The 13854-nt window shown below is 45.9% G+C and overlaps 1 protein-coding gene across 3 annotated transcripts in view; it reads right to left on the bottom strand.

The window, feature by feature from the left end:
* Positions 1–13854, bottom strand: part of cerkl (ceramide kinase-like) — a 36771-nt gene that overhangs the window by 7760 nt on the left and 15157 nt on the right. For 2 of the 3 annotated variants that reach the window (XM_056580553.1, XM_056580555.1), the window contains 3 exons: positions 3767–3841; positions 1451–1628; positions 1028–1087 (listed from right to left, as the gene is read on the bottom strand). In XM_056580553.1, the coding sequence (XP_056436528.1) occupies positions 1028–1087; positions 1451–1628; positions 3767–3841 (313 nt within the window). The remainder of the gene's footprint in view (positions 1–1027; positions 1088–1450; positions 1629–3766; positions 3842–13854) is intronic. The other variant, XM_056580554.1, reaches the window with a different exon arrangement.

Raw genomic sequence — 13854 nt, 5'->3', positions numbered from 1 at the left:
CGTTCTGTGGAGCACGTTCGTTTCAGTTTTTGAGGAGGTCTGCTTAAAAAATCGGAAATATTGACGTATATATAACTAGAGGGTGCACTGTACTGTCTGCGCACACTCTCTCTCGTCTGAAAAACGCTCCCATTCAGAATGCATTTGGATACATTTCGTTCTGTGTAGCGCGAAAAAAGTCGGACAATCGTGCTCTGGGACACGATTCAATAGATTAACGTTCCTGTGCATGAACACGAAATCGCGTGATACTGGCTTGAATTTACATGACGACTCATATTTCTGAAGTTGTAGAAGAAAACACTATTCCATGTGTGAATTAGACCATATTACTTGCGCCATAAACTGAGCAATTTGAAGTTTGAAATTCATGTGGTCATGCATCTGTCTGATCGGAGACTGCAAACGCGCTGTCAAGATATCAACTCGTCAGTTTCAAATGCGCTCATGGCTCAAAAAGGGGATGGGAGATGGCACTCTCATTGGTTTATTGCACGTTACGCCCAAACCACACCTACGGACAATTAGGCTACTTCAGGCAACCCTTTTTAGATTTGTGTCGGGCGCAAGAGTCATTTATCACTTGCGTTTCAGACACTTGCGTTAAAATAGGGCCAACTGTCTTATTCAAACCGAGCCTTCACAGAGGGGAGGTTATGGGGACAGCTACTGGTTTATATTGTTGGAAGCCTGGGCCATGTTGATAAGCTAGCAGTGAGAGGCCTTCAGAGGCCAGTCCTTCCAAGAGGAAGGCTGCAGGGAGCGTTCTACAGGTCAGTATCTGCTGAGCCACGTTCCTGTTTTCTATTGTAGCACCTGTACACACTACTGACAAATCAATCTATTGCTCTGCATGACTCATAATCATGTCCTGTATAATGTTTTCTGTTCATGTGGATATCAATCTAATGAAATATGTTTAAATGGTGTCTTTGTTTGTGTGTGTGTGTGTGTGTGTGTGTGTGTGTGTGTGTGTGTGTGTGTGTGTGTGTGTGTGTGTGTGTGTGTGTGTGTGTGTGTGTCGTACCGTTTTCCTGACTTGTGCTTTTGATTTACAGGAAGAAAAGACAGGTGACATTCCTCTGGTCTGAGGGATAGAAAGAGACAGGTAGAGAGACAGACAGGTAGAGAGAGACAAGTAGAGTGACAGACAAGTAGAGAGAGAGACAAATAGAGATATAGAGACTGACAGGTAGAGAGAGACGGATATGTAGAGACAGAGAGACAGAGAGGTAGAGAGACAGAGGGACAAACAGGTAGAGAGAGAGACAGATAGGTAGAGAGACAGAGAGAAAGACAGGTAGAAAGAGAGCCAGACAGGTACGGGGACAGAGAGGGAAAGATATGTAGAGCTTCAAGGTTATTGTTTCATATATATATCTAATAAAACCTTTTAGTTGACTGAGAGAAAAGAGAGTTGCATGGTTGTGTTAGTGTGAGGAGTGAGGACCTTAGTGAGGCAACTGTCTTGGCCAGGGCGTAGTCTCGTCTCTGTGACGGAGGCATCCACCTGTTCCTCTCCGCCAGCGCTAAGCTTCGCCCACCAAACCCAAACATGGCGGAGAAGCCAAACGTCAACAAGCGGCCCAGAGAGGAGAAACTACACATGTCTACCTGTTGGAGGTGACCTGACGAACACACACACACACGCACACGCACACACATACATTAATACACACACACAAACATACACATATTAATACACAAATATTAATACACACAAACACACACACACAGACACACTCACACATTAATACACACATACACTAATTAATATGGACACTCACACAAACACACACACACACACCACACACCACACACACACACACACACACACACACACACACACACACACACACACACACATTAATACACACACAAACAGACATACACATATTAATACACACACATTAATACACAGTCACACACACACAAACACACATTAATACACAAATACACACTCACACACACATGAATACACACACTGACACACACTTTAATGCACACACACACACACACACACACACACACACACACACCACACACACACACACACACACACACACACACACACATATTAATACACACATACATTAATACATTAATACACAGAGACTGCGTTTGCAGTCTCTGATGAGACAGATACATGACCACATGAATTTCAAACTTCAAATGGCTCAGTTTATGGCCAAATAATATGGCCTAATTCACACATGGAATAGCGTTTTCTTCTGGAATAGGGTTACCTTTCGAATACTGAGTCGTCATGTAAATTGCGGCAAAGAAAACTTAACACACATATGATATGCGGTCCTGTGGCCGCAACTGTGGGTCTATTTACTGATATGCGGCAATACATTAATCTGTTCCTAATCTGCATGTGTCCCCCCGTTAATGTACATTGTCATGGACTGTATTATGCATTACGTGTTTAGTTTGTGTGTGTTTACACAGATGCACACACGCGTGCCTGCATTCATTCATACTTTTTAACACTCACTTGCGGTAAAACGATGTTTCCTCACAATCAAATAGCCTACTCATCAATCCTAAAAGTTATGGGCTTGTACATGATGTCGGTGTCAAGAAAATAGGTGTTTGCTGTACGTTGTTTGCAGATGCATTGATTTAAATACAACTTATTACCGCTGTATCAGCTGTTCTTTTGCAAATAATTTAACCAATGTTATCATTTACCCTAAAAGGAGATTTTGATTTGAAAGGCTGGGATATAGCCATCTTTGCTCGAGTTTATTATTGTTATTATTATTATTATTATTATTATTATTTTTAATGCATGGCATAGCCTTCTAGAGTTTATTCATGCAGCCCCTATTGAATTATTTTCTTTCCACAATCCACATCATCATCATAATATTTCGATTAGGCAAATCTTTTGCATGTTTGGGCTGTGTATAGCCTACTGGTGTGTAAGCTTATGTTGCAGTTCCGACCTGCCATGGTACGTCAAAATAGCAACACCAACTGCGCTATCCGCTAGTGCACTCAGACCAGGTATTTGTCGGTCAGTTGTGCAACTGCTTTATCAGTCTGTAAGGTAGCACCATGCATCATTTGCGCCAGAACACGTCTCTGCTTTTCACCGACATGCCTCTCAGGGCGCAAGTTTAGTGGCGCGAGTTTGCTGCGGGGGGAAATCTGCTTTGTGCCGGGTGCAAACTAGCAATGGTACATGCGTCGGTGTAGAAAGTCAACTGCGCTGGATGCAAGATAGGGCCCATTGTGTGACATTTTCACACTCTGATGGATCTTGGTGGATCGCTGGGGCAAGATACATTCTTTTTTAACTATACTTTCCAGTGATATTGGCCCAAGCAGCCTCGGGTCCTGAAGTGCGATGATATCCGAAGGAGGAGTCGCCAACAGACGCTATTTTGCTGGTGCATGTTCAGCTTAAAGAGCTTGATGGGTAAAGGTGAACTGATCAGCGAAACTAGAGGAAGACACATCCCTTTCCTGCCCCAGGATGTGGATATAACACTTTACATGCATATTGGGAAGCTGGATGTGTCTACACCTTTGTTAGTGGCAGAAGGCTTCCCAGGTCTGATCAATACTGTGTCTGGACTTTCTTTATGCGTTTTGACAACATTGGATAAATATCTGAATGCCCTAAACGCATGTTAATGGCAGGTGAAAGGTGGTGTCCTTCTGTCTGCCTGTCTGTCTTTATATCGGTCTGTCTTTATGTCTGTCTGTCTTTCTGTTTGTCGGTCTTTATGTCTTTCTGGCTGTTTGTTCATACCCAGGATGATGTGGAGAGCAGCTGTGATAGGATGTCTAACTCCATGGACAGAACATGAAATAATGTCTGTGGAACCTGAAATACACAGAGATAGGTGGATAAGACATACAAACAGATGTACACATATACATAGTACATATATATATATATATATATATATACATATTAGTTGTTGAAGAGGTACATATAATATATATATCTATATATATTATATATGTAAGGGATAATGCCCGACGAGGTGTCCCATTATCAGGAATTAATGGACGACGTGGAGGCGTGAACCGTCCAACGTGCAGCTGAGGACGGTTGCGTCCGCGAAGACCATTAATTCCTGATAATGGACGCCTCGAAGGGCATTATCCCGCTTTTACCACGGTCACTTACCAACGGTGACCAAATTAAGACCATTAATTTATATTTTTATGCGTTTTACAATCCGAATATAAAGTTTTCCACAAAACATACATTTGTTTGCCTGGTTACGCCTGAGGGTCCGACTAATACCCGAACCACCATTACACGCCGTTGGGTTCTCATGCAAACGTAAACGTTGTTCACTCCTCCAGTAATTAGGACGGGCCCTAGCTACGACTTTCGAACCGGGAGGTAGCGGGAGGTACTTATAGTCCGCTGAGCTTTGTTTGTTTCCCGTTGTCTATGGTTACTACTATTTTTAGAGCCGATACGCCAGCTAGCGCATTAATTGAGAACGGTAAACAGACAATTTTGACGGAAACTACTTGTCCAGGTGTCCGGATATCAGGAGTTAATGCACACCCTGCATCCAATCAGAATCGAGTGTCCCGCAGGCCAGTGGTATAACTATATATATATATATATATATATATATATATATATATATATATATATATATTGTGGTGGCCCAGCCACTGAGCAGTGCCCCACAGGCAAAGGCAGCCAAGGGGTGTGGTGCTGGATGGGAGGTACTTCCCTAAAAAGCTGGGTCATAGAGACCCCGCCCACTTGGGTGTCTCAGCTTACCATTCACAGATGCGCTGAGTTAGCCCTGCAATCAGAGGGCCTTTTTAACTCCCACCAAGAACAGGAGCTGACGACAGACTGGCTGGAGGCGTGTGGAGACCAAGACACTTAGGCCAGTCCCTCATGGTAAGAGGCCTGTGGCCAACACCTCATTGATCAATCCAAAACACATAATGAATTTACTTCAGTTGGACCGAAGAGCTGGTTTCGTCGGTGGTGTGAATTGGTCGTGCTGAAACCCGAGAGAAGCTGCGGCTGAAGAGGAACCCCAATACTACAAGAGGAACCCAAGCCGAGGCTAGGGTGAGAGGTCAGTGGCAGGGACCTACAGACGCCACTAACCCTTAGAGGCATCTCTCTCTCGCTCTCTCTCTCTCTGGCCCCACCCCAGGAAGAGCCAGAAAGGGCACCCTGACGACAGCCGCGCCCACACCGTGGAATATTTGAGTTGCCTTGCCCACTCCTTCCCTCTGCACCTTTTTATAAATAAATGACATAAGTTGATTTCACCGCACACCCCGCTTCTGCCTGTCTCTATTCTAATTGGTGATGCCACTGTTGTTCCTCAGAGACCAGGCGCCCACATATGGTGGAGGATGCGGGCAATCTGAGTCCATGCTATCAGTTGGTGAGCCGATCGGCATAGAACAATTTTTTAAAAATATAATAATTTTGAATATGGAAGAAACCATGAGAGAGATCTTGAAAACCCAAGCCACGCTGCAGTCAGCTGTAGCTGAGTTGTGCAGGGTAAGCGGAAATCAAGAGCGACGACCACGACATGTGCTGACCAAGCAGACGCCGGATGATGACATAGAGGCTAGGGATGGGAATTGATAAGAAATTCACGATTCCGATTCCGATTCTGCTTATCGATCCGATTCCTTATCGATTCTCTTATCGATTCTCATTGGTGAGAAAATAAGTACAAATGTGTTTGTTTGTATCAAATCTCTTTAATATCTGATCAGAAGTGCGTCTAGCATTAGGAAATTGTGCATTTTCAAATCAATTGGTCTAGACAACAAAATATATGATTGGCTTTTTAAGCCCAAATGCCATCATTATGTAGCCTGGTCCTGCCATACCATCGTACTTAATTTAATTTGTACAGAAGGTCTGGAACTGCTCAATTGATAAACGTTCACTCACTTGGAGGTGGGTGTCTGTAGAAGTCTTAAAAGGATTGGATCTGCCCAGTGCCACTCTGGATCTGCCATAACCAATTGCATAGCGTTGGGTCGTGACGTATGTCATGAGACGGGACGGGCTCCTTCACCACTAACAGAGCCAGCTGGAAAATCTAACTTTTCCCGAACCCGGTGGGGGGAAGCGCCACAACATCATGGCCACCAAAACTCTGCAAAGCTTGTTCTGATCCGGCTTTAATTTATCGATTTTTCGGCAGCAATCCCACAACAGATCGAATAGCTTCTTCTGTATCCTTCTCCATTGTCTTCCTCTGACTACAACTGAAACTGGCGCGCAAACTAGACGTCATCATTCTCAGCCACTCCCTCTGTTCGCTGATTGGACCGGCAGAAATCTGGTTTCCATGGAACACATTCATATTAAGACCCATACCTAGTACTGAAGTGAAATGAAAATTGAGCGGAAGTAGGTAGGTGGGCGGTGCCAGGCTAATCATTATGTGCAATAAAAAAAAAAAAAGGACTGAAAACAGTCAAGTAAGAGCTTGTGCCTTTTGGAATACTTACAGTGCTCATTTGCATTCAACTTGTAACAAAATTCGACTGACATAAACAAAATGAAGTATTGATTAGACAGAGATTTATTAGATGGGCCTGCCTAATAAACCGTTCAAACACACAAGACCAGAAACCATAGCAACGCCGGTAAACAAACCCCGATAAGCCCAATCCCTACGAGAGCTCCCCACGCTACGGCCATCGGAGGCGCACAGAGCTGTTGGCCGTGATATTATATATACGATTATATCATATGATATACTATTATATATAGTGCTCCGGGAGTCGCAAACGCCAACAATCACTTTCTCCTCCATGCTGCAGTTCACCCCAGACTGCATTGCACTAAGTTTGATGGTTGAACGCTGATTGGCTGTTACGTTACACATGTCACTCAGTTGTCACGCTGTTGAACGGCTGTCATCACGCGAAATTCGCGTCCAAGTTGAAATATTTCAACTCGAGCAAATTTGGACCGGCACAAATCCTTGTGAACGCGCTCGCCTGTGCACGGGGAGCGCGACAAGTTTTTCTCTTGCGAAAAATTCGCCCGATACGCGTCTCTACGTTCAGTTTCTATGGGATCTTGTCGCCCCGTCGCGTTTGGTGTGAACGCACAATGCGCTTCTTCCTCGGCGGCCTCGGGAACCGATAAGCGGAATCGTAAGCAGGCCTGCTAATGATTCCAAGGAATCGGTTGACCCGGTTCTGAACAAGAACCGGTTCTCGATTCCCATCCCTAATAGAGACGTATATTGCCTTGCTTGAAAGGACTGCAGCAAGGGAGAACTGGCCAAGAGCAGAATGGGGAACAACCTAATGCCCTTATTGACTGGGGAAGCTCAGAAAGCCTGTCAGGACCTTTCCGTTGCGGATGCCGTGAACTACGATACGGTCAAGGTTGCCATCCTTGTTCAGTATGGACTTAGCCTTCCTGCTCGGGCCCAGCTTGTGCATGACTGGAGCTATGACCCTGCGGTTCCAGTCCGGGCCCAGGAAGAAGCTGCAGGGCCACCAATAGTGGACGAGTTGTGATTGACCGGTGCCTCTGGGGACTGCCAAACGACGCCAAGAGGTATGTCACCAAGCAGGGGGCTCCACGTGTAGACACATTAATAGCCTTACTGGAGAACCACAGGGTGATGGGTAGCATAATGCGGTCAGAAAGTGTCACGCATACTAAATTTAAAGTCAACAGAGGGAGAGAGACCAGTGGCAAAGCTGTGAACACGCCAACAGCCCGGACACCGACTGGCTGTACCAGACAGACGGAGAGGCGAGTACCAATGCCTCCTCCTCGCCCACGTTGCTATTCCTGTGGCCAGGAGGGACACCTAGCCAGAGAGTGTCCGGACCGTGATGAACCGATGCCTACGGCCACATCTACGGGTGGCAAGGGCTTCTTCAGCCAGTCCCTAACTACCTGTTGGGCCCATCAGGGGGCCCCAGCCCCAAAGTGTCCTGTGGAGATAGGTGGGAGAGACACAGAAGCACTTCTAGACTCCGGAAGCATGGTTTCTCTCGTCAGACCGCAGTTTGCTAGTGACACCTGGGGAGAAGAGATCTCCGTCCTGCATCCATGGAGACACCCGGAAGTATCCCACCTTGGAGGTACAGGTTATCACTCCCCATAGACCGTTCACTATGCGGGTCGGGGTTGTAGAGCAACTTCCGGTGCCGGTGCTTTTCGGCCGAGACAGCCCGCTCTTCTCCCACTACTGGCCGGAGAAATTGAGGAACCCGAAAAGGTGAATCCGACGACGCCCGGTTGAGACGAAGGCCTCCGACACCCACCAGGCTTGCGCCGCCGTGAAACCCGATGGCAGCCCTGCGGAAACCAGCGATGACGAGGTGGATAGGCCCCTCCATAGGCAAAGTACAGCAACGGATCCTGGACGTGCAGCTGAGGAGCAGGAGCCCCTGGAAGAGATACAGTCAGATGAGGTATTCTCAGAGTCCCCAAGTCGAGGCAGATGAAACTCTTAGGCCTGGACGATTTGGCTCAGCCCAGCTGCAGGATCCCAACCTGACCCAAGCCTGGAGGGATGGAGGGAGTAATCTAGGGCCAAAACCAGGATGTGGTGAGTCAAGTGTCTTTTCCCCATTTCATGGTTAAAAATAAGCTGCTGTACCGAGTAACACAAAAAAACTCTGAAATCTGTTAACAGTTGCTTGTTCCCAGAGAATATGTCTCAAAAGTGAGACATATTCCACTTACTAGGGGCGCATTTAGGGAGAGAAAAGACCTATGACCGTGTTCTCAGCCGCTTCTACTGGCCGGGGGTCAAGAGAGCCGTGGAGGAATACTGTCGACACTGTGGAGAGTGTCAAATCAACTCGCCTAAGGTAGCGTACCGAAATCCATTAATACCCCTTCCCATCATTGAAACCCCCTTTAGTAGGAGTGGCATGGACATTTTCGGACCCCTCCCAAAGTCTAGCAGCGGCCACCGCTATATCTTAGTCATACTGGATTACGCCACACGGTATCCAGAGGCAATTCCCCTACGCTCGGCAACAGGAAGGGCGTTTGCCCTGGAAATGTTCCTGCTCTAAAGTAGAGTGGGATTGCCTGAGGAAATCCTGAGAGACCAGGGCTCCTGCTTTATGTCTGGGGTGATGAAAAGACTGTGCCAAAGTCTGAAGGTGAGGCAAATGAAAACCTCTGTCTACCACCCTCAGACAGATGGACTCGTAGAAAGGTTCAATCAAACCCTAAAGCACATGCTGCGCAAAGTTGTAGAGGTGGATGGTAAGAATTGGGACCAGCTGCTACCTCATGTCCTTTTCTCCATACGTGAAGTTCCCCAGGGATCTACTGGATTTTCACCATTCGAACTGTTGTACGGACTGAGACCCCGGGGCATGCTGGATGTGGCCAAGGAAGCCTGGAAGCAGCAGCCATCCCCCCAGCGCAGTGTCGTGGAGCACGTGGAGCAGATACACCACCGAATGACCCAGGTGTGGCCATTGGTTTGTGAACACATGCAGCAAGCCCAGGCACAACAGGCACGGGTGTACAATCGAGGAGCCCAGGTGAGAGAGTTAGAACCAGGACACAAAGTAATGGTCTTGGTCCCCACGAATGCCTGCAAGTTTTTAGCCAAATGGCAAGGACCTTATGAGATAATGGAACGAATGGGACCAGTGAATTACAGGATACGACAGGTTGGCCGAAGGAAAGGCAAGCTAATTTATCACATAAACTTACTGAAGCCATGGCTGGAACCTCCCCCTGTCCCCTCCAATGTCTTTGGTGCCAACCCGTCTCCCCAGAGTCTACCGCCAGTGAAAATGGGCGATCAGCTGTCATCCAGACAGGTACAGGTCCTCGGAGAACTGCTTTCCAGGAGCAAAGATGTCTTCTCTGAGACCCCAGGGAGGACAACAGTCATCGCCCATGACATTAAAACCGAGCCGGGAAAGACGGTAAGACTTCGACCATATCGAATCCCGCAGGCCAGACGAGAAGCCATCAGAGAGGAGGTGAGGAAAATGCTTGACCTTTGGGTCGTGGAAGAGTCCCACAGTGCCTGGTCCAGTCCTATAGTCCTTGTTAGGAAGCCCGATGGTAGCATTAGGTTCTGCAATGACTATAGAAAACTGAACGAGATCTCTCTATTCAACACTTATCCTATGCCCCGTGTGGATGAGCTGGTCGAAAGGTTAGTATCTGCCCGGTTCATTTCTACACTAGACTTAACCAAGGGGTATTAGTACCACTAACGCCACAAGCAAAGCCGAAGACGGCGTTCTCGACACCAGACGGGGCCTTCCAGTACCGGGTCCTCCCATTTGGACTTCATGGGGCCCCGGCAACTTTCCAGAGGCTCATAGCACGTCATGGGATATCCACCTCTGGCACCTAGAAGCTAGGCCTTGCGGGAAGCAGGGCTGACGGCCAATCCTACAAAGTGTTCCCTGGCCCTGGAGGAGGCGAACTACCTTGGGTACACTGTGGGACGAGGAAATGTGAAACCCCAATAGAAGAAAGTCGATGCCATAGCAACCTGGCCCCAACCCCAGACGAAATGTCAGATGAGGACCTTCCTAGGATTAATGGGATATTATCGACAGTTCATTCCAAACTTTGCCTCCATAGCTGCCCCCCTGCATGAGCTGACAAGCAAAGGTGCACCAAACAGGGTGAAGTGGACGGACCAGACCGAGCAGGCCTTCAATCGTCTGAAGACGGCCCTGTGCAGCGAGACGGTGTTGCACACACCTGACTTCAGCAGGAGGTTTGTGCTACAGACAGACACTTCAGAGGTAGGACTTGGGGCGGTCCTGTCCCAAATACACGACGGCATGGAATACCCGGTAACCTTTGTCAGCCGCAAACTACTGCAACACGAAAGAAACTATGTAACCATAGAAAATGAATGCTTGACCATTTAATGGGCCATGAAAAAATGACATTATTACTTGCTAGGCCGCGAGTTTGCAATTAACTGACCACGCTCAATTGGATGGCCCATAACAAAGACAAGAATGCCAGAATAACCCGTTGGTTTTTACACCTGCAGGACTTCAAGTTTACAGTGGAACACAGGGCAGGAAAGCTTCATGGGAACGCTGATGCCATGTCGAGAAGGGATGATTGCTGTTACTCCCCACCGTGGTTCAGAGCTGAGGGTGGGGGTATGTGGTGGCCCAGCCGCTGAGCAGTGCACCACATGGCCACATGGTGGCCACAAAGGCAGGCAAAGGCAGCCATGGGGTGTGGTGCTGGATAGGAGGTACTTCCCTAAAATGCTGTGCCCCACTCGGGTGTCTCAGCTTACCATTCACAGGTGCGCTGAGTGAGCCCTGCAATCAGAGGGCCTTTTTAACTCCACCAGAACAGGCTGAAGACAGACTGGCTGGAGGAGCGTGTGGAGACCAGAGACACGTTAGGCCAGTCTCATGGTAAGAGGCCTGTGGCCAACCCTCTTGATCAATCCAAACCACATTAATGAAGTTACGTTCAAGTGGACCGAAGAGCTGTTTTGTCGGTGTGTGAATTGTGTCGTGCTGAAACCCGAGAGAAGGCCTGCAGCTGAAGAGGAACCCCAAAGACTCCAAGAGGAAACCCAAGCCGAGCTAGGGCAAAGAGGTCAGTGGCAGGGACCACAGACCCCACTAACCTTGGCCTATCTCTCTCTCTCTGGCCCCACGCCAGGAAGAGCCAGAAAGGGCACCCTGACGACAGCCGCCAACCCGGTGAAGATTTGAGTTGCATTTTGCCCCCTCCCTTTTCCCCCTGCACCTTTTTTTAAAATAAATGACATAAGTTGATTTCACCGCAAATCCCGCTTCTGCCTGTCTCTATTCTAATTGGTGATCCCACTGTTGTACCTCAGAGACCAGGCGCCCACATAATATATATATATATTTATATATATATATGTAATATTAGTGCTGTCAAGCGATTAAAATATTTAATCGCATTTATGTCATAGTTAACTCACGATTAATTTGTTTCTATGCTAAATATCCCTTGATTTCTTTGTCCCATTCATTTTTCTCATTTTAATGCTCTTATCAACATGTAGAAGTGCACGTTTTTTTATTGATGACAACATTGGCATATACTGATCAAAGCAGGACGATACAAAAAAAAAGCCTATAGTGCAATTAAACGAACATACAAACATACTGCCTTGGACATAGCAGTCAGGCTACTGCCTCGTTGTTTTGAGCCAAAGAAAAAATACATAAAAATAAATTAAAAAAAATAATAATAACTGCGTTAAAGGGACACTGTAATATTTGAAGTCATTTATTACCTCAAATCAAAGTATTCATTCATAAATAAGTCCTCATTGGTGTAAAATTATCTCTGCCAAAAATCTCACTTATCCTCCTGAGGGAAGAATAATTAATATGTAGTTACATAGGACGGGTAAGCTTCATGGAGGCTTCCATGTTCTTCCGGTCTATGAACGGCCGAGAGGAACAAAAAGCAATACGTGGTACAGGAAATTGAAACGCGTTTTCTCTCTGAGCCAGCGTGAATGATGACTGAAATAATTCACTATCTTGCTCGAGGAGTAATTACTCATACATCATTAGCTTACACTAATGATTCAATGCAGTTTGAAATTTGTTTGAAATAACGAACCTCAACATCACTCGAATGACTCGATGAGGTAGTATTGGATGTCATGACACAGCTTCTTTGCACATACTGCCCACCGTAGTTTTTGAACAAGCGAGCACTATTAGTTGGAATGCAATATACAATTGTACCACTAGATGGGAGTAATTTATACAGTGTCCCTTTAATCGCGCGATAAAAAAATTAAAGCCGTTAAAAATGGTTTGTGTTAACGCCGTTAATAACGCGTTTAACTGACAGCACTAATATATATATATATATATATAATCGGTTGCCATGGCGCCGACGCGAGTAGGACGCTTATCCAGTAGCTCTGTGCGTGTTGCGTTGTTTTTAGTAATTTAAGTGTGTTTTTGTAAACTTTTAACTCTTTTATAAACTATTTATATGTGTAGATATATGTATATTATATGGATAGGGAGAAACTGCTTTCACTCCAAACAATGGGACGTAACGGCTTTTTCCGTCGGTAGTATCACCGCCGTTTGTCTGGCGCTGGAACAGCAGATGATACGAAGGATGGACGGAGAGTCAGTCAACCTATTGGAACCCAATACGGGGATGGCAATTTATACCCTTAATGGGGATCCGCAATTTAAATACAAGGATAGATCGTAATAATATAATCAGCACAAATCTATATCTATATATATATATAGTGATATATATCAAATTGTGTGTGTGTTTAAATAGGGTCGCTAGTGATTACATGTGGTCGATAGTGTTTAAATATGGTCGATAGTGTTTAACTGTGGTCGATAGTGTTTAAATGTGGGCGATAGGGTTTAAATGTGGTCGATAGTGTTTAAATGTGGGCGATAGTGTTTAAATGTGGGCGATAGGGTTTAAATGTGGTCGATAGTGTTTAAATGTGGGCGATAGGGTTTAAATGTAGTCGATAGTGTTTGAATGTGGTCGATAGCGTGTAAATATGGTTGATAGTGTTTAAATATGGTCGATAGTGTTTGAATGTGGTCGATAGTGTTTAAATGTGGTCGATAGTGTTTAAATGTGGTCGATAGTGTTTAAATATGGTTGATAGTGTTTAAATATGGTCTATAGTGTTTAATTGTGGGCGATAGTGTTTAAATGTGGTCGATAGTGTTTGAATGTGGTCGATAGTGTTTAAATATGGTCAATAGGGTTTAAATGTGGTTGATAGGGTTTAAATGTGGTCGATAGGGTTTGAATGTGGTCGATAGTGTTTAAATATGGTCGATAGTGTTTAAATGTGGTCGATAGTGTTTAAATATGGTCGATAGTTTAAATGTGGTCGA

This window comes from Gadus chalcogrammus, chromosome 20, assembly GCF_026213295.1.
Source record: "Gadus chalcogrammus isolate NIFS_2021 chromosome 20, NIFS_Gcha_1.0, whole genome shotgun sequence".
Taxonomy (NCBI): domain Eukaryota; kingdom Metazoa; phylum Chordata; class Actinopteri; order Gadiformes; family Gadidae; genus Gadus; species Gadus chalcogrammus.
Note: the sequence above shows the minus strand (reverse complement) of the source record. Positions and strands in the feature narration are given on the sequence as shown.